This window comes from Ambystoma mexicanum, chromosome 3p (assembly GCF_040938575.1).
Source record: "Ambystoma mexicanum isolate Mex_15411 chromosome 3p, UKY_AmexF1_1, whole genome shotgun sequence".
Taxonomy (NCBI): domain Eukaryota; kingdom Metazoa; phylum Chordata; class Amphibia; order Caudata; family Ambystomatidae; genus Ambystoma; species Ambystoma mexicanum.
Window position 1 is genome coordinate 1,208,800,445 of NC_090925.1, and position 21,995 is coordinate 1,208,822,439.

The following is a 21,995-nucleotide window of genomic DNA, read 5'->3' on the forward strand; positions in this document are numbered from 1 at the left end:
AAAGTATTAGTGTTTTTTTTTTATAAAACACATCGTTTCAATTTTCATCTCCAATTTGTAGTACTTCCCATGGATTGTAGATTCTACCTTAGTTTACTGCAGAAAGTCAGTTGTGTGGACATTTCTTTGTGCAATCTCATCTTTATTGCCACCTCCCACCCCTCCCAAAAGTAAAGCCTAGACTGCTCAGTCACATTACCATTGATAGTGAGGATAAACCTATAGTAAACCGTCCACACATAGTAGAGCTTGCTTTTCCTAAACCCCCCCGAGGACTTGTATAATAATTTCCCCAACAGTATAGAAATAATCAACTCTTGCAATCAGGTTTGCTTTTCAGTAAAGAGGAATCAGAGTCCTGTCCAAGACAAGAAAACATTGCTGTTGTCACCCTGCAACTGGTTGAATAGTCCCCCATAAACACCCCCTGTCAAACTAGAAATTGTTTGGGTCTGGATAGCACTTCAGCAGATAATGGGAGGCACTATGTTTAGCATCCTCCATGCTTTGGGTGAGTCTGCAGCTACAGCACAAGCAAGTAATTTATTAGGTTCACGTTTTGACCCGCCTCCTGTTGGAGAAGATCCTTCAATGATAGCCACAGTTCCCATCCCCAAGTTAAATGTTCCAAATGACTAGATGGCTTAATTTAGGGTGGGGTGGTGGGGGAAATTCGGTGAAGATGGGTTTCCCCACAGTTGGTTCCAATGAGGTGCTTGGGAGCTGCATGTGCGACGATTATTCAGGTCGGCTCCAGGAGCAGAGTGCAACAACCCTTGGAGCTGAAGAAATACAGACAGTACCTATGCAGTCCTCTTCTTTGGATTAAGGCGCTATATAAATAACACATCACTCTGGGCACTTCACAAGATGGGGAAAGGCTAGTTCCAGCGACGACCACTGCACACAGACGACGGACTGTCCTTCCAGTCGCGGTTGAAGACCTTCCAGGCAGTGGCATGTCCAGACTAACTGGGGCGGCCCAATTGGGGCATAGACTTCTGCAGAGTTGACCTGAAGTTTAGGCTAATGGGTGACACCTGAGGTGACCAATCACATTCCAGGGGTAGCACGTGCTACCCCAGACCACACCTATGCTTTCAGTACAGGATCCCTTGAAGCTCAGGCTGTCATTTGGCAGGAAGGACCCTTCTACCGCAAGCTGGCGTCCACCTAAGTTTCGGTGACAAACAGAACATAAATGGTTCTAGTGAGGTCACCCACTGCAGAGCTCGTCAGTTCACCGTGTGGTCCACGGACACTTAAGGGTCAGGACGGCTGAACCCTCAAAAACACAGAATGGCTGTTCCCACCAGTCCAATGGTTGAAACACTGCACAGGGCCTTTCCAGATCAGGTAGTCCAACAGGGCTTCACCAGGCCAGACGCAGGGAGGGGTGCTGGGCCTCTTCGGATATTCAGTCAGCGGTTCTTCTGGTACGATGTACTTTTTTTGCAAAACATTGACTGAAGGAAAAAAAACAAAAAAGAAAAAAAAAAAACACATTGAATAGGAGGCGGGTGAGGGGAATAGGGACCAAATAATGGAAGGGGCATTGGTGGAGACTTTCTTTTTTAAAAGCATTGGGTGCTTTTTCAGCTGAAAATATTCAGCAAACTCCACTGGAAAAAAACTGGCATCTAACATAGAACCATTCTTCTACACAATACTTGGCTCCAACACATCTGAAGAAATGAATGCAGGAATTCTCTTATCCAAGATTCTGCCTGGGGCAAGCCCGCCAATGGTAAGGATCTGCACCATTCAAACAGCCAGCAGTGGTCCAATCAGGGACCACTGTAGGTGTCACTCATGTACAACCCTCAGACTTTGTTGCCACGGATGTGGAGCGTGACTAGACCGTCCCACACCAAATCTGGAGCTTTCTGGGCAAGTACATGACCTTATATGGTATTTCCTGACCTGGGAAGGCAGGAAGAAGGCCAAATAATATGTCCAAAAACAAGCAAAAATCTCATGGTGTGGCCATTGAAGGGCACTAGCCACGTTCAGTGGGCATAGGCAGTAAATGCAAATGTTCACACTAGAAATAAAAACAAGTGGTAAAAATATAATTACTGCCACCAGCTTTTTTAAGCACATATAAAAGGCAGCAAAAATCCCAAGTGTAAAAGTCTAGGTTGATACAAAAGTATCCCCACTCCAGATGCTGTGTGCACTGTTAAAATGTTACCAAAAAAAAGTAAGAGGCTGTCAGACCAGTTCCCCCTTAAAATGCCAGTTGAGTGAAGCTGGAGGATTCACTTCACTGTAAAATGTAAAGACCGGTTCAAAAACAAAAGTTTGGAAATAACGCGCCAAAAGAGAAATCTTTCCTAACAGCAAACATTGCGGACTATGTATTGAAGGTCTGTTTTGCGCTGCCTTGTTTACCGTTTTCCATGGCTCACCAGTCCCCTTCATACAGACTCAAAATATGTAAAAGGACCAGCAGTGGCACTGCTTCAACTATCAATAGACCTTGTTGGTGGAGCACCTCATTTTCAAACAAGACAAAAATCAAGATGTTAAACAATTCGGAGATGATTAAAACCCCCTTCTTGATTTCCTGGAGTTTAAGAGTATGTTATCTAAACTGTAAAATAACACCAGAACAAGGTTTGCATTAAAAATGTACCTGTTGGTCTTGTTCGATCAGGTTCTTGTAACATAATCCATGATCTTGGTGGTGGGTGTTCTGTTGAAACTAGTAAAACATTTAAAGACAAATCAGTCAATTATAGTTTTGGAGAAGCATGAACAAGCAAGTAACAGGAACGCACTACTTACTTTTTGCAGTACCTGACAAATTATCAAGCAAATAATTAAGCAACCTTCTTGTTCCATCTGGTTCTTGATAGAGGCCCAAGAGTTCCTGTGCAAGTGGGTTTCCTGAAACAGAAAACTAGAAATAAGACTGATGCAAGCTTCAAATGGGCCATAAGCTTTGCTAATTAAACATTCTCCAAACAGAATGTTTCTGTTCAGCAATTGATCAAGTGCTAGTGGGGTGTCGTGTCAAGCAGGAGGCTTCACCCCTTCAGACCAAGAGCAGAGAAAGCCAAACTGGTTCGGATAGGTCACACTGCAACGTTTAAATTAAACAACTTTTACAGACACACAATTCATCCTTTGAAAGCATTGAAACTTTTAATGTATAACCTGTTCATTCCCACCTACCTACCACATTTCCAGCTAACCTGCACCCACTAAGAGCTCAGAACTCCTCCTACAGGAGCTTCAGGTGGGAGGTGTTACATGTTCCTGCTTCTATGGGTGTAATCTTTTGCACTTCCATTATTTCAGTAGAGTATTGTTAAATGGCTTAAGTCAACATATACTTTTCTATTCACTATTTCAGCTTTTACTTTCAGCTGAAGCATTCACATTCAGCCTTGTATGCATCTCTATCATGCTCACATTATGCCACAGAATTTTCCACCGCCACACAGCTCCAATGGTCACCACTTTAGACTGACCATTGAGATTGAAGTCCATTTTAATTTTCACTACATGCTAGTCATAGCTAACGAGTAACTCACCATTTGGGATATATGCAGATATTTCCACAAAAACGTTGGGACTCCATTACAATCTCACAAAGGTAGATCACAATTTTGCCTCAAGTTTCTCAGCTATAAGACTACAGAGCCTTGCCAGGTGTGGTTTATCACTTTGCCATTAGGAGCCCCACTTCATTTAACATGATTTGGAGATTAAACATGTATTAACAAGATTTCCTGCATTACCTGGTCACAACTCATGCAAGTACTGTTTCAGTTAGATGGGCAGTTTGGACGTGCACCATGCCAATGGTGGGCTTATGAATACTTGGGGAAACCCAAACTAAAAATTCAAGGCAGGCATGGTTGGTTTGGTTAATTGCATGGATGCTTTGATGTCCAACAAAGTCACGGCAAATAGTTTGTGTAAGGAAAATAAAAAGTTAACCTGGTTCCATTCCACCAATTGTGTGCACAGCAGATATTATGAAACCTTAACTGCCAACTAGGGCAAGTGTTTGGTAGTCAAAAGGGAACCAGCTGAGAGAAAAGTTTAGAAGGCCTAGAGATTCAACGTGAAGCCCATCCATTCCACAGTAACGGACTAGCAATACCACAGTATTAAGTCTGCCTGCACAATTGTTTTGATCAATGCGTGCATAGTCTCATTTGGGCAACAATTCATGGGAATATATGTAAATCTATGGCATGTTGAAGTACAGCATATTCCACTGTCACCAGGAAATAGACTTTAGGGCACAGTTCATGAGAATCGGGGACACAGTGAAACATTACACATTGGAGGCTGCCCTGATCTGTGAACCCCACCTCCTCTCCTAGCAGCAGCTTATGTAAAGGTCACTGCTCACCGTAAGCTCCCCATCCACCTCGCTCAAACCAGTGCGACAACTGAGCGGTACAGTATTCCAATAATCCTTCAATGGTACTTTAGCCTGCATTGTAGGACCTCTTAAATCTGGGTGAGTTTCCATGTGCCCCAATTAACACCAGTTCAAGCATGGAAGACCTAATCAATTAACAGCATCGATCTGATGGGTGACCACATCAATCAAGAATAACGTTTTGTCAAAAGGGCAAAAACAAGAGAAAGCGCTAGGTGCTCATTGTGAAGGGTAAGTTGGTCTGTCCTTATTACAGTAAAGTTGATTTTCCATCCCTTTTCTACACCATGCGACGAAAAGTTAAATAATTGGGTAGCGTACTGAGAGGTGTGATCTTCCCATTTGGGAGGATATCATTCCTCATCTATTGGCTTTGGAAGACTGACATGGCGTTACAGTACTGTGGGTGTGCCTCATTGATTCCCATGTGCAAACCTGTAGGTTAATTTTGTTTGAAGACCTCCACAGCAATGACATTAAATTTCTTAGAGACGAAACGTGTGAAGGGCGTTGTAGGGGGGGCGAGGTGGGGGGGGGATGAGGATTTTGCCATGCCCCCAAAACATCTGGATGGCTTTCAATGAACTGCAGCCAAAGCAGCATTGGCGCTACCTAAGAATTTAAGTTTGCTGTGATGAAATGACTACTGCTCTGCAGGAGTACAGGAAGGAGTAGTGGATTAAGAGCCTACTCAGCCCCACCCTACCGTTAAACAGTGATCTCAATCAAAGGTGAAACTAGCACAGCCTGCTAGAATATCAAAGGGAAAGTTGCCTAAATGAGAAACCTTTTCTATGGACCCCAAACTTGTACACCTTGTCCTGTGTTTTTGCAGAGAATGGAAGCGTTCAGCTTCACTCAACTGGCCTTTAGCTCATTCGTAACGGGGAAACTGACAAGTCCTTCAGACTGTCAGTAATGGGAAACTAGGTGTCCCTTTTGTCTTGTTCGGTTTGGGCAACTTTCATATTGCACAAAGAATCTTTCAATGCAGTGCAATGGGGATGCTTTTGTATGACCCTAGACTTGCAAAGGGATTTTTGGTTACTTTTAAATGTGCCTAAAGCTAGTGGCAGCAATGACATGTTTACCATTTTTGCTATATTTTTAGTTAGCTCATTTGCGTGTGGCTACTAATTCTGGCTAGTTTTCTAAAATGGCTGTGGCATGAGATTTGCTTGTTCTTTGGCCATTTTTTCCTTTGGCCTTTCTGTCTTCGGAGGTCAGGAATTCCCTTTTTGGTGATGCATTTGCCTGGGAAAGGTGTTTTCGCAGGCTAGTGCAGGCCATGTGTGCCTGGGCTCAGGAAGTGGGCTGGGATTGTCTGGTCCCAATCCACATACTGGTGCCAGTGTCATGTGCATACATGAGCCAGCACCACAGTGGTCCCTAATTGGACCACTTCTGGTGTGCATGAGTGGTGCAGATCCTCACTCACCTGAATGTACGCCATTCTAGCAGATCCAGGGGAGCCAAGTATCCTGTGTAGCTGTGCAGATGATTGAAGACCCAGGATAAATCCTGAAGAGACCTGGCGACCATCCTTGCTGCTGTCCCAATAAAGCCTTGCTGGACTACCTGATCTCAGAAGACCCTTGCTGGTGCTTCGACCCTTTGGACGGTGGGACCAACCGGTCTTGACGCATTCTCACCATCCTAGAGCCTTCAGAAGTATCCCTGGACTGACCAGCACAATTTTGGGCCACCATGCTAAAAGCATTGCCGTTCTGCATTTTGGCCCCGAACTTCGGTGCTCTCCAACTAGTCCTACAAATTACCTTCCTGCAAGGTTGTGTCCCCAGCATCGACTGGTCCGGTCTGGAAGGCTTCCTTTGTTGGCAACGACAACGCCCCTGTGCGGTAACCATCGCTGCAAACATTTCCCACCCCTCACACCTCTCCATATCTGGTACTGTCCTGAAAGTCCTGCATATGTGCCTGCTGCGTTTCTTCACTGAAAGGGTTGCACTCGGCTCCTGGACCGGACCAGAAGCTTGCTTGCACCTGGAGCCCCAGGGAATCTTTTACTGGATCAAACAGCGTGAAACCCTACCACAAACAATCCCCATTCGACCTGCCAAGTCATGGGAAAATCGGAGTACGGGAGGTGTGTAGTCAATGCATACCGGTCATCCTGCCCTCTCCTCTCGCAACCCTCCATCTACTTCGGTTTGTGAAGAAATGTATCATTACATTTCTTTTTAAACGTTTATTGAAAAAGCTCCTCTTGAAGCCCGGAAAAAAGTCATTTATTCACGTGTAAATCCCTATGAACAACTTCTGGAACAATCTTCACACCTACAGGCACATTTCATAAATGTGTCCCAACGTCTAAAAGTACTTGGTGAACTTCTAGGCACAAGGTCCCATTCAACTTAAGGTAGGACTTATGAAACTAGGGCTTCTATGGCTGTGGACTGTTAATAGAATTGCCCAACTACTTCCCTTTCAGGTATAAGGTGCAATGCATGTATTGGATTAACCAACTGTACAAGCTTGATAATCATTTTTATAGTGTTTACTTGGCCAAGAGTATTTTTGCTCTTACCTGTCCAAGTGGAGTCATTGTGGACCGCTGACTCCAACCACCTCGCATTAGAGTTAACCTTGACCATGGTTACCTCTATTGGGTTTGGCTAAACTCCGAGTCCCCCTGCTCACTTTAACTAGGGTAGTATCCTGAAACCTGTCCACCAGGATAGATTTGCAAAATCCATCTTAAAAACAGTCCAACAATCTTCCTTCAACGTCTTTGGTAAATTGTACCGAGGGTGGGCTATAGTCTTCATGGTGGGGTGTGAGCTGGTATAACAGACATCCAAACAAAGTACTGTGAATGTTCAAACAAAAGTCTGTACAAATAGAATGTATTAAACTAGCAAGAATGCACACAAGACTACAGGCCCACACCTTTATTATGGGTACCTAATGTTGGAAGAAATGGGTGCTGGGGAAAATTCAGCAGCAATATCTAAAAGTTAATGGTCTCCCAAAAGTTAGAGAAGTGGGGCTTAAAAGTCTGAGTCTCTTCAAATAACTTTAGCTCCTTGTTTTTGGGGCACAACAGCATTGAAGTAGGCTTCTTGGCATTTTACTGCAGTTGAGCCAGTGACTAGATGGAAGAGCCATGCTTCCCCCAAAGGGTCTTACGCTCCTGGTGGATCAGGTTGGCGTTCTAGATGGGTCACGTTGATCTAGCAGCAGCATTCAAGACTGGAGTCAGTTTCCAGCAGGTCACAACAGCATTCGGGGCGAGACATGCTTACATTGGATTGGGTCGGTGGTAGTCTGCTTCAATGGGTCAAGTCAGCGCCTGGATGGCTTAAAGGCCAGGTAAGCAGTTAAGTAGTACATAGAGTGCAAAAGGCAACACACAAGGCCCTAAAGTGGCTCTAATCGAGTTGAGCCAGCTCAAAAACCATCTATAGGAAGCAAACAGGCTCTTGACTTATTTATGGGCTTTACAGTCGCTGGGAGACCCAGTTGAGGATCTTGGGTGCAAGGCAAGTCCTCTCTTCTGCCCTTTCCACCTAGGAAGGTTAGCAGAGGTCACTTGCAGTGGTCATGTTCTGTGTACCAATTTCTCAGTTGCAGTAGGTATTGTCCAGCAAGGTGGTCATCTCACCTTTGCCCTTGGGATGGCTAGGGAGGCAAGCTGTCCTCTTCCTGGTTGCGATCCTCACCTCCCTTTCATAAGACCTTGGAGCAGACGATACCCCAACAGAGTTCCATGTGAATCAAAAGTGTTCAAATTAAGAGGAGGGTCTTGCCACCATTATATAGACAAACCTCTAAAGATTGGCCCAGAGCAAGCAAGGGCCGGTTCCATGTTGCTGTAAGAAGTGTACTTTCCATCTATGCCAAGATCATACCTAGAGTGCCTGTTCTGCAGTAAGTAGAGTGGGGACAGTAAGTTGGCGAGCCCAAGCAAAATTCAAGATGACCGCCTCTGGACTGAATCTCTGCACCCTTCTTCTGGCCCCTTACATAAGGGTCTCCAGTAATCGGCACACTGGTGTGTGGGCTGGTCTTTGTGATGCCAGGGTTCATAGAATCAACAGTTATCGGGGGACCTTCAAGGGAGGGTTCCTGTTCCCTGGAGGAAGGCGTCACCCCCACTTGGGGGTTATCAAAGGGAGGCGCACAAGCAATAGGCCTGGGCAAACGGTATGGGTGAACACACTATTCAGCACTACAGTACCACAGGGGTGACAAAATGGCTTAAAGTAATACCCTAAATCCCACAGTACCCGAGAAGTGATTAAGATGCAGCTGGATTCCCTCAATTCAACAGCTGTGTTCCACAGTCGCCCGTTCCTTGGTCGTGGTGAAAAAAAGGAGTGGCTCTGTAAGGGATGTCGCCGGAGCAGTCGAGAAAGGATTCTCAGCAAAGAATTCTTTGTACTCCCACATCAGTCTGCAGTTTTGGCGCCTTGTTACAAGCTCCAAGAATGCACAGTTACCGCCCGGTCAATCCGCCTAGATTCTTCAGTCCTGCACTCTGGTGGAGACAACATGGAGGGGGCTCTTGTCTCTGGGGGTCCATAGGAAGCTCACCAAGTTCTTGGCCTATTAGTTCACGGGAAGACGATGCAATTGGGTCGGAGGTACCCTGGTATTGGTGGTTTGCCACCCAGGAAGGTTACAGCAAGTCAGGGGATGGCTAGTTCTGCAGGTAGTCTTCTGGCTGGTTGGTCTGAACACCCATCGTCTTATGGCTAGTTGGTCCCACCAGCCAAAAGGGCAAGGAGGCCTCTTTGGAGCGCCTCTGTTGGTTCTAAATCGGGGTAGGACATCAGTGTTATCTTTGCAGTTACTGGAAGGGGATGCAGGTGTCTCCAGTCTTCTTTGGATCTTCTGTTCCAGTGGTCAACTTGCATCCTGCCGCAGGAACCTCTCCTTTTATCAGGAGATCACACTAATCCTCTGCAAACTCTCCCAGCAGTTTACAGAAAGGGGCGGGTGGCTGTCCAGTCAGGACAGGCAGCCCCCAGTGGGAACTGGTTCCCTTAAGGAACACCCAAAGACAAAAGGTCGCTGAGTTGAAGGATCATTCCAGGTTTCCTGTCCTCACAGACACTGGATTCTTGGCGGGCTACACAAAGGGTTCCCGCTGAAAACAACTCCAATCAGGACCTCCCCAGGATGGTCGGATGACCAAGAAAGAACAAACACAAGAAATTGTGAAAAAAAATAAAAAGGAGCCACCATGTTAGAACAAAGGTGTCCCTCCTATGCATAGCTGCGAATACACCCTACCGTGGACAATAGCACAAAAGGTGGAACACATCCACTTCCACCAGCCATAACTATAGTGTTACTGTAACAATTGTCACAGAAGCGGAGAGAAAAGGGGATACTAGCTAAACCCTCAACACTCCACATAGTGTTGTGTGCTGATCTCCCAGAAGGAAAAGCTACAAAGGATATAAAGAAAGTATCCCTTCAACCATTAGAACTGCAGCTCATAAGGAATATAAAAGAATATAAAAAGGAGAGCCCAAAGGGCTCCCAGCAACACTGAACATCAGGTGCTGTGTGCTGCAAAAGTACAACACAGATGCCTTTAAGTATAGAGGAAAGCATGACTCTAACAGTGTTCCCATGATCAGAGCAAAAAAAGAACGAATGAAGGGGGAAAAAGGCTACACTCATTCAGGAGAGCAAGAAAAAAAAGATGCTGAATTCCAGCAAAAAGTGCTGGGGGCCTAACTAGGCGAGGGTATTAAGCATAAAACTGATAATCGCCCCAACAACTATCTCTACAGGGAAGAAAGGAGGAGTCTCTGGTTCACGTCCTGACAGCCAGCTGCACAAGGCCCAAGAAGCAAACCCCTGACAAGAGTGGGAGAAGGCGATTGACCGTCATCCGAAATCGTACCGACCCAGTGAAGCATCCAGTCCCCTACACAGGTAACGGGAGTTAATGAAAGTCCAGGAGGGAGCAGAGTCATTTAAGAAACTCTTAGACATTCCATGAAACTTAAAGCAACAAGTGAATCGTGTGAACTGGGAATACCTACCTCAGCAGCTGAGAAGGTACATTGTCCATGAACCTGAGACTCCTCCCTGAAAAGCAGTGGTGGTGGTGGAGTCAGGGGGCTGTGGGGGGCGGTAGTTATCTTACGGCCCTGAGGGCTTAAAAGGGTTGGTGACACTGGCCACCAGGGGGTGCACGGATGGCAAGCTCCTCTGCGTGAGCTCCGTCTTGAGGTCCTCCAAAGTGGCTTGAGCCCCCACTTCTGGACCCCCCGGGGTAAGAGACCGATCCGGGACACAGAGGCATCCCCCATACTTCGAGCCAAAACCCGACGAAAAACAGGTTGCTTCGCTGAGTTTCGGCCTGTGGGATTTGACCGAACCGAAACCCTTCAGGCCTCGGAGCTCCTGCCTCCCACTGTTCGTCACCGGCCTGCCAACCTGTGCCTTCAGCCCGCATCCATACTCCAGCGGCACCGACGAGCTATACCCCTTGCCCCACTGCTGCCGTGCACCGTGTGCTTTCCCCTGGAGCGGGCCCACACGAGCGCCCGTTGGAACCTGCATCAACCCATAAAAGTCGCGAACTCCGGCGCGCCGGCCAGCCTCATCACAGAACCCCGTCGCAGGGTGCCTCGCCGTCGATCCCAAGGCGGACTTTGCCTCGCACCCCCAAGGTAAGGTGCCATCAACGTGGAAAGAGACGGAGCAAGGCCACCGGACTCTGCCTGTGCGTCCCGGGCAGCGCACCATCCAGCACCCTCCAGGCCTGGATCAGACTACAAGGCCTTGCGCCCCACTTCCGCGTAGGGATCACCTCCCCCCACGATCACGCAGGGCATCCATTATAAACTGAAGAGTGGGGGAGCTGGCTTCGAATAGCCTTCAGAGACAACTCAATTACAGGAGGAATCCTCTCCACAATGAAGGAACAAATCTCCCTCCCTGACGGCGCAAGCTACTCCGAGAGCTGGGCCCCTGCACTACAGGGCGTGTGCCCTTCTCGGATCTTCCATCTCAGGGACTTCCCACCCCACGAAACTCTAACGCTGCAGTAGGGTCGACCGCTGACGTACTTAAGCGCTATATGAATCCTGGCCCCCCCCAGCACACCGGGCGCCCCCCCCCAACACGGCACCCCCCCCCGCTCCCCCAACTGGCAAGACCACATGCTCTCTGGGGACTGTAATACCGTGAACTGACCCTCTTAGCAGCGACTAACGATACCCTTGTGAGGTTCGCACAAATATTACCAAATACAACGCATGAATGCCAAGGAGAGATTAGCGGCATACCAGTTCGCACCACCGCAAGATAGCCATTGAGATAGCTATCGACCGTATAGAGCTACAAATATGGCATCACCAAAGCCTGCGGCAGCCTCAACAAAAGCAGACGTCGCTGATATCCTCAACGAAATGAGGAGCATGAGAGCGGACATTGGCGGCAAAATTGATAAAATCACCCAGAGGATGGATATAATGGAGGACAGGCTTGAAGAAGTCGAGCACAATCAACCATCCTTGAATACTCTGGAGACACAAATGGACGTGCGAATTGCCAAACTTGAAGCCAGAGAAGAGGAATTCCGATTAAAGATTGATGACTTAGAAAACAGAGAACGGCGCAATAATATATGCATTTTTGGAATCCCAGATAAGGAAGGTGAGACTGAGTCGGACCTAAAGAGAACATTGCACGGCATAATGAAAACACTCTTGAATGATGACTCTGTTGACGAGCCCAAAATTGACCGTGTCCACAGAGCGGGTGGAAGACCAGGAGGTCCCAGAACGGTGCTCGCTCGCTTTCATAATTATGCAGACAAGGCTAGGGTCCTAGACAAAGCCAGAAATGCCCCGCAAATGACGCTGGGATCGACGCACGTCCCCACCTACCAAGACTTGTCATCCCTCACACTTGCAATGCAGAGGAAGTGCCTCCCTCTCACTAAAATGCTAAAAGAGAAGGGCGTGCGATATCGCTGGGGGTACCCCTTCTCACTCTCCTTTGAGTGGGATGGTAGCACCATAAAGCTGGTCACCGAGAAGGACATCCGGTGTTACATTGCTGACTTACTGGGCGCTTTGGAAGATGAACCGAACCAGAGCGAGAAAAGATCCGAGACAACAGACTGGAACACTAAAGGCCCGCGTAGAAAGAGGATGCAAGGCTCTAGGAAATATAGAAGGATGAACACTTCTCAGGAAGTCGAACACTAACTTCATCATGTCTCCTTATCTGCCCTCTCTTCCTGCTGGTGCACCGGACGACATACACCGGGCTGACCGGCGGGCCTTGATGTCGTAGGTCGGTCACTTATTGAGCACCAGCGGGCAGTTGGTACACCATTGCCCCCCCCTCCTCCCACCCCACCTCACACAGAAGAAGCACTTGCGAAATGGACAAGGGTAAGAGTATGCATGCGCGCTGTGGGACATTCAGCTTTTGCGATCAGTAAAGAGAGTGGAGGTGGGCGGACAGTGGGGGCACTTTATGGAACACGGAGACACAGGTGATGACCAAAAGTAACAGAGAAACATTAATCACCCATAAGGTGACATGTCTGAAGCCCGGAATCGGGATCGCGAGTTTAAGAAACAAAATGTAAAAATGCAGTTCAGTTTGTTAATGTGTGCCTATATTGCAGGGGGTGGGAGTTGGGGGGGCTCATGGTTACGTTGTATATGTACGAGAACGGGACCATTCTAGGTACGGTTCCCGCTGGTGGTCCGAGAACGACAGGTGAACATAACCCAGCCGGATCGGGCGCCACACAGTTTTGGGGGTTTGGAGGGAGGGATAATGCAACCTAAAGGGTCAGAGGGGACAGATGTGTACTGGGAAGGTTGGGCAGGAGAGACACCCTTTAAACCGCTGAATGCTGAGCACCAGAGGTGCTTAGCGTCTCTCTCAAAGTCAGGTGAGACTCAGTTTACTAATATGGAAGCAGGCATATGGCAGGTGCCTAGAATAGAGGTAACGAGGCAGACGTACCTAGAATACCACTCCACACTGGTTGACCGTAATGGCGACAAAACGTAGACAGCAACGGCTACGTGTTTGCACACTCAATGTAAAAGGCCTCAATTCCCCCACCAAGCGCTCCCTAGTAGCGAGAGAATTCAAGAGGTCCAATGTCGACATTATGTTCCTACAAGAGACCAAATACCAGAGGGGCAGTGAGAAAGGGATCCCCAGCAGAATGATTGGGCACACTTTCTGGAGTTCAGGTATCTCCAAAAAGGCTGGGGTGGGAATCCTAATTCGAAAAAGCATCCGTATAAAGATTTTGAATTCCTGGTCCGACACAGAAGGTAGGGCCAGGCTGATAGTTGAATCCATCAGGGACACAACTGTAACCCTCGCCACAGTCTACACACCTAATCAGGGCCAAAATAGATTCCTACACAAGATAACCGAGTGGATGTTTAACAAAGCACAAGGCCACACCATCCTAGGGGGCGATTTCAATACATGGACGGACAGCACCATGGACAGGCAAGCCACACCCGACCCCTCCCAACCCTCTCAGACACAGGCACACGCAGAAATCAAAACCACACTTGCCCTTTACGGCCTCGCTGATAGCTGGCGTCACTTGCACCCTTTAGACAGGGGATTTACTTTCCGGTCCATCCCCCATGAGACGCTCACAAGAATAGACTGTGTTCCTCTCCGAGGGTCTAATGAGAATACTCCAAGGTGCGGACATACACCCCATTTCATGGTCTGACCATGACATGGTTGTGGTTGATCTGGATTGGGAAGATCTCCCCCACCACAACACGAAGTGGCGGTGTACTGAGACACTATGGTCGGACACAGCCTTCAGAGAGGAACTGGAAAACGAAATTAAACAATTTTTCATTACCAAGGATACGGATGAATTCACGAAAGTGAACGTATGGGAAGCGGCTTACGCCACCTGGCGTGGGATTTTGATCAGGGCAGGTGCAAGGAAGAAGAGGGGACGTACCTTAATTGAGACCAATATTAGACAAACTAGAGGCCGCAGAAAGCTTGGTCCAGACGTCCCCGCAGAACAGATCCACACATCTCGCAACAGTGAAGGAATTAAGGGACGAGCTAAAAACCCTGAACTGGTCAAGGTGTCACAGACCTTACAATATCTCAAGCAAAAGTACTATGAGAAAGGAGACAAGGCTGATGCCCTCCTTGCAGCAAGGCTCCGCGCACAAAGAGCAGAAAGATGGGTGGACATGATAGAAAGGACAGATGGTACTCTCGTAGACACGGTCCAATCTACCCCCGAAGGCATACAAGAGGCATTTGCCTTCTTCTAAGAAGACCTATATACCTGTGACCGCCCTCCCCCAGTGGGGAGCATAGATGCCTACCTCAGAGGGGCAGAACTCCCTACACTCATACACTCTGAGGCTGGAGCCCTTGACGCATCGGTCACAGGAGATGAGGTCTCAGATGCCATCAAACGCCTTAAGTCTGTGAAGGCACCAGGGGACGATGGCTTCACCCCCGGCTTCTACAAAACGTTCACCGCTTTTCCCTCCCCCTTCCGAGTTACCCTGTTCAACAGTATATTTGACACGGGACAAGCACCCCCATCCTTCACCCAGGCCCTCCTAACGGTCATCCCAAAAGAAGGTAGAGACCCAAAGTATTGCGCATCATATCGCCCCATAGCTCTCCTCAACATAGATGCCAAAATCTACGCGAGAGTAATAGCGGCCAAACTAGAAACACATCTCCCCAAATTGATTCACACAGATCAAGTCGGCTTTGTAATGGGACGGCAGGAAGCAGATACGATGAGGAAAACAATGCATTTGATGCACGAGGCACAAAAAGAGGAGTGATGACCCAACCAAAAGGCTTTCAACAGGGTGGACTGGGAGTTCCTGGAGAAAGTTTTAACCTGGATAGGCCTTGGCCCTAAACTCTCCCGCGCTATTAAGGCTCTATACTCCACCCCCAAGACCTCTGTGGCCGTGAACGGTGGCTACTCAAGATGGTTCGCACTGGAAAGAGGAACCAGGCAGGGCTGCCCACTATCAGCCATTCTATTAGTACTGTCCCTTGAACCACTTGCGCAGAAACCAAGTCTCGATAATAGGGGGGCAGGGATTAAAGTAGGCGACCAGTAATACAAACTAGGCCTATATGCAGATGACATCCTCCTGCACACAATCAACCCCCTGAACTTGATACCAGCGGCCAAGGAAATAATTGAGGAGTATGGTCAACTGGCAGGCCTGAAAATCAATACGGGGAAGTCAGTCCTTCTACCGATCGACGAGAGCAGGGACCTAGATGTAGAAAGATTTGCATCTCTAGGGATGAAGGTCAGTCTTACCACTCTGCGGTATCTGGGCGTCAATGTGACCCGAGACCTGGGCGGCCTCTTTGAAGCCAATTTCCCCCCCGATACTACACACGATCCAGAAAGATATCGATCGATGGACAAGACTCACCATTTCCTGGATGGGTCACCTCAATACCATTAAAATGGTGATCCTCCCAAAACTACTCTACCTATTCCAGATGCTCCCTATCCAAATACCCCAAAACTTCTTCACAACCACCAAAAAAATCCTACATACCTTTCTGTGGCAAAATAGGAAACCCAGGGTTCCCCTGGCCCTACTACACCTGCTTAAGGATGATGGTGGGGTAGGCCTCCCAGACAGAACTTTATTACAAAGCTGCCCAACTCTGAGTGCTAATCCCGCACTTCAGACAACAGAAAAAACCCCAATGGATAAGTCTAGATAACTACCATCTTCGACCTTTTATTGTGGGAGAATGGTTATGGGTACCGGGCCCCCAATTACGAAACAGTATTACAAACCACCCTATCCTTGGGACTATATGGGCGATATGGAAACCAAACAAAGGAATGAAAGGAGTCACGACATGGCCCTCCCCCCTAACACACCTGTGGGCGCCAGGCATCAGGGATGATATCCCTGATCAAGGCATCTACGAATCATGGTACGAGGCCGGGCTTGAAAGGACAGGGCAACTGCGGAGAAATGCATTCATTACCATCCACGAGTTAGAAGATGCCCTAGGCATAGGCCCACTCTCAGTCTTTCTGTATCTGCGGTTGAAAGGCGCGATGACCCGAAAGGTTTGGAAGGAGGCCTTACAGGGAGACCTCACACCGTTCGAGAGAATTTTAGACCTGTACGTGGGTTCCAGGGGCCTCATTAGCACAATGTACACAGCACTAATTGGTACTAACGCAACCCCCTTTACCACCCTGAAATGCAAATGGGAAAAAGACCTTGAAAGAAATCTCCCACCAAAGACATGGCTCAAGATATGCAGAAGGACCTCAAAGTCATCTATCTCCTGTCAGTACAAACTGCATGGGATCAAGTTACTGTATAGATGGCAGTATGACCCGATGAGACTAGCCAGGATGTATCGAGATATGAGCCCACTCTCCTGGCGGGGGTGCGGCCAAAAAGCAGACTACTGGCACATGTGGGGTTGCGGGGCAGTTCAAGCATATTGGGACGAGGTACTCAGCTGGATCAAAGAGCTTGATGGGGAAGGGAGGGAAATGCAACCACTATGGATTTTGTTTGGAGGAAAGGGAAGAACATATACTTAAAGTACCCAAAATAAGACATGGACTCTTGCTGGCAGCCAGGGCCTGCCTCACTTCCGTCTGGAAAGAGCAAGTTTACCGACAAAATCTGAGCGGATAAATGTCTCCCGCAATATCTATACTATGGACAGGCTGACAGCTGCCATTCATGGTGATCGCACCTCCATTGACACTGAATGGTCTGAGTTCCGAGCCAAGTACAGTAACTGAAGTTGAGTGTGCACCACGACATAGCCAGAGTACTAACCTGTTAATCTGCCATTAATGCTATTGTTGATCCAAAAAAAATCCAAATGTGGTACCAATGTCTGCACCAGCGAATTAGCCAACGATCTCCTCCCATGCTCCAAGTTCAGTAAGGAGATCACCAGCTGCCCAAGGGTTGTGGGGTGGGGGGGGTAAAGTTTGGATTGGAGATGTAGGTTATTTTGAATTGAACGCATTGCATCTAAAATTGGGTTATGTTGTATGTAACAGAAAATGCTATACCCATGTTGAAAATCAATAAACCCAATTTTTTTAAAAAAAGGGTTGGAGACCCGGATGGTTTATTCTCTGATCTATCCAAACATCAAATAGCAGGCGAAACCCCTGCCAAAGTAGAGAATCACTGTACACACCACAAAATCATCTAGGGCTGGCCCAGCGAGCCAAACCCCAATCTTCCATCGACACCACTGTTACCCACTGCTGATTTGTCAACACTAGATCCTGCCAAGAGTCCAGTCTGTTCAGCTCATGACCTCAACCATGCCTTCGTCAAACATACCGTTAACATTGTCATTTTCTTCACACTTACGCATGTCAAATGGAAAACCCCTCGAGACTAAAGAAACAGAAAACCGTGAACCAATTTGTGAAAGTTCCCAGTCTAGTTCCACATGAGTGTGGTTCTGGAGCGTCAGTAGGAACTCTGACAACAGCTTCATCGTCCCAGTGGGGCGGGGGTCTAGAATTGTGCAAAAACCAAGAGATTGTGAAAACCGCCATAAAGGGAGCAACTCAAGAACTGACAAATCTGAGGTTGTCCGTTTTTCCTGGGGGAGGGGGGGGGGGGGGGGTGAAGGGGGGACATTTCCCATGGAGTCAGGCTGGGGCTTCCTCAGTACAGTAGTCCCTCTGGGGGCGGTGCACTGAGGGAGGATCACATGGGGATAAGATTCCTCCATCGGAATGGGGGCGACCATCACCAAAAACGCACCGTGTTCCAGATAGGATTTGAAAGTGAGTGTATTATACTCCCTCTATTTTGAAGTAGTGAGTAAAATGATTTTTAGTGAGTAAAAATGTAAGTCCAATTCCCAATGAGAGTAGGTTATAAGCACGTAAAAAAATGTAAACTGAAAAAATATTTTTGTAATATTTCTTTGCACCTAGTTATTCATGCACATTAAGAGACGTTTAAAGGAAGTTAAAATAGCAGTTTCTTCCTGTGGTACTACAGCACTAGTAGTCCAAACATATGCATGGAGCTGGGAAGGTGAAAGCAGTGGTACAATCTTGTACAGGTCTTTCCTTTTTTCTGTTGGCAGTATTTTGAATCCCCATTTTTATTTCGGGTATTCAGTTTTTTTTGGGAATAAAAGTGCCAGGTACTCCCCCTTATCTGTGGGGCTGAGAATGCGGTACAGCCCTGCTACAATGCACTTATCCCCTTGTCCAACCTGTGAGAAACCCAAGGGTGTCCTCACGCCTACTCCCCTTCGACCCTCTTAGGTGGCATGGGAAAGCCCATTGCTTTTGGACCCGGACCCTGGGGGTGGAGATGCATGGGAGGATTACCTGGGTGGAGGGTCCTTGGGGAGAAGACGCCCACAGGAGAAACATGGTATCCCTTTCCATTGTCCAAATAAATCACAAACTCTCCCCCAACCTTTATAGGTTGTTGTGACTCTTCCCCCACTGATGCATGATCCAACTGTATCCCCATTCATCCTCCTTTAATATTGGAACGAGGAAGCACAATCCTAGTCAGTTTTACAACTATAGTACTGAGACGAGGAAGATGTAATGAGTGTCAGGCCAATTACCCACACCTGTAACCTATTGGGAGGCTGTAAGTGCTTAAAGGCAGGCCCAAGCACCAGTTCAGTGAGAACCTTCCCTGAGAGAAGGGACAGATGTGCAGTGAGGAGTAGGCTTGCACAGGGCAGGCAGAGAGGATGCTCTGCGTTCCAAGGGGAGGAAGGAGGGGCCGCGTCACGAGAGGGCCACGAGAGGCCCCAAAACCCCAACACTTGCCAATGTTAAGTGTGCCCTGCTGGAGCTGAGGGGTATGGGGGGGGAGGAGAAGAGAAGAGCTGGCTGCCGCGGGCCGCTGCCCGAAGGGCTCTTGGGCAACGATTGCTGCAGCTCCAAACGCCTATCCAGGAGCAGAAAGGTGAAAGAGCAGTACGAAGCCACCCGATGAAGCAGAGCAGCTCCGGTCAGTACGAGGGAGAAAATACCCATACCGGAGTGCTCTGGGGCACTGTTTTGATTTGTGTTGCTGCGCATAAGGCACATAAAAAGATTTGGAACCAGAGGGAAGAGAGAAGGCACCTTAATAAGGTTAACATTTTTGAAAAAAGACTGAAGAATGAAAAAGGTGCCAAGTGTTAAGGTAATTACTATGCCCCATATTGAATACTGAACTACAGAATAGATACAAAAAGTATGAAAAAGTGCCGGCACAGCTGGAAAACAAATACATACTGTGTTAAAAAGGAGCTGAAATGTGTTGCAAGCAAAAAGGAACAAAGTGAGATGCTTGAGCAATTATGAAATTAATGAGAGGCATGTGTAAAAGACAAGTTGTGGAATTGAAAACGAAGTGAATGAAAGGTGGAAGATATTAAGTTGAATGCAAATGGTGACAAAGCCAAAATCACTGCCAATAGACAAATCGTGATTAAGCCCCAAGTTTCCAGAAAAAGGAAAAGAAAAACTACAAGAGATGCCCAGTGCCAACACTGGTAAAGGGTGGGAAACCAGCGTTAACCCATGGCACTTTGTGATCCTCTCATCGGTTGCGTGACCTGTAATGGGTGGACCCTGTGGTCAGACAATTGCGCCTAGACCGAGTAACCCCAACCTAGGAAGAGCCAAGGAAAGTCTTAAAACAAAGGCTGCATGATATACCTGAAGTAAAAAGAGCGTTTTTTTTTTTATACTTTCTTTAACCTAAAAGGTTTTTAAAAGGTTTTGTGTTCAAACTCTTCGTTTCTGGATTTTTACAGTATACAGTTTATAGTTTACTCTACACATCTTCTTTGTTTGCAGTCGCGAGTATTGTGTTCAAGATTTTAGCGGTTGCAGTAACCCATGTAGTACGCCCACCTCCGATTAACCTGGCCCACCAAATTTCTTCGTCAAAGGTATATGCCGCTGCTAGCATCGTCTTCAGATAAGAATTTCTTATAAGCTCTACGCCTGGACAAGTTAGGAGTAGGTGTCTTGTGGTTTCTACCACCACTGGGTCTTTGCAGAATCTGCATTTGTTTGTTGTTGTTAGACCTCTTATCTTGAGAATTTCGTTTGTGTGGAGTAAATTTAGACGAGCTCTTAAAAAAGTGTTCCTCAATTTACGATCAGGATATCTTTTCACAAAGGGTTGGAGTTCGTGTAATTTAAAGGTCATGAGTGGTAAATCGGCCACCAGTTTGTAAGAACCTGCTTGTTCCAAGGTGTTGACCCAATCAAGCTCGTTTAATTTCTTTTGAATTTTCATTGGATTTTCCACCAGGTCTTTTTTTGAGCAATTGATTTTGTCCAGTTTCGATTCTTGATCCTTGTACCACTGGGTCAGGACAGCGGAGCAACCACTTTCAGCTTCTGCATTTATCGCTTCTAGTAGTTTCGAGCGTTTTTCAAGGAGTCATTTTCTGAAAAGCATCATGGTGTTCCTTTCTACTAGTGCGGTCATCGAGAGCTGGCTCATTTCGCGTCTTATTAAGACCAGAGGTGTGGATCTCGGTAGATTTAAAACTTCTCTCCAATATTGGCTTTCTAACATAGGCCAGATTTTTTTTGGAAGGCCAGGCATTGCTTCAGCTCCATACACAAGTGTGGGTATGACCTTGGTTTTGTAAAATTCTATAACTGGTATGAGAGAAAAACGGCCAAATTTCTTGTCTATTGCTTTGGCTTGAGATATTAAACTTTGTTTTTCTCAGAAGTTGTTTTTGCATGGCGTTTTCCTTTGGCGTGTTATCCACCATGATACCCAGATATTTAAATTCTGTCACCTTCTCGATCGGTTCTCCTTCCAACGTCCATGTGAAAATGTCGCTTTTTATTTTTCCTTTGCCAAAGAACAGAATCTTAGTCTTTGGCTTGTTTATCTCCAAGCCATTTGCGGCGATATATGCAGCAAGATTGGTCAGTTGTCTTTGTAACCCTATTGCTGTCTGGTCTACAATAATGATATCGTCTGCATATAGAATTCTTGAGATTTTCGTGTTTCCAATTTGTGGAGGGAAGGATCGAACCATGTGCTCCGTTTCTTTATAGTCGCCTATAAAGGTCAGAAAGAGCGCCGGGGCCAACGGGCATCCTTGCTTGACTCCTCGGTTTGTAGGGATCTCAGCGGAGAGTGTTCCTTGGTGGTCAAGCCTCACTTGGATTCTAGTGGCCGTGTGGAGGGCTATGAGTGGTTGTAATATGCTTTCTGGACACTTCCAGACCCTTAGCTTTTCCCAAAGCCTTGATCTATTTACCTGGTCAAACGCTTGGCTAAGATCGACGAAAGCCATGTAAGTTCGTGGGCCACCAGCAAGAGACTTGCTTTTTAAGATGTTAACCGTGAGAATGTTGATGGTTGTTCCCACGTTCTTTTTGAACCCAGATTGAAACGGGTCGTTACATGGCGCGTTCTCTGCCCATTTTTGGAAGTGTTTAAGGAGTAGAGATCCATAAACCTTGCCGATCACATTTAGCAAAGCGATTGGTCGAAAATTTCTGGGGTCATCTCTCACCCCCTTCTTGAAAATAGGAACAATCACTGCATTTGTCCAGGATTTTGGTAGAGCTTTC

General features: G+C 47.2%; 1 protein-coding gene across 3 annotated transcripts in view; it reads right to left on the minus strand.

Moving 5' to 3' along the window:
• CNOT6 (CCR4-NOT transcription complex subunit 6) overlaps positions 1 to 21,995 on the minus strand; it is a 632,403-nt gene that overhangs the window by 316,382 nt on the left and 294,026 nt on the right. For all 3 annotated transcript variants that reach the window (XM_069652648.1, XM_069652647.1, XM_069652646.1), the window contains exons 5-6: positions 2,791 to 2,892; positions 2,639 to 2,707 (exon numbers count right to left, since the gene is read on the minus strand). In XM_069652648.1, coding sequence (XP_069508749.1) covers positions 2,639 to 2,707; positions 2,791 to 2,892 — 171 coding nt within the window. The remainder of the gene's footprint in view (positions 1 to 2,638; positions 2,708 to 2,790; positions 2,893 to 21,995) is intronic.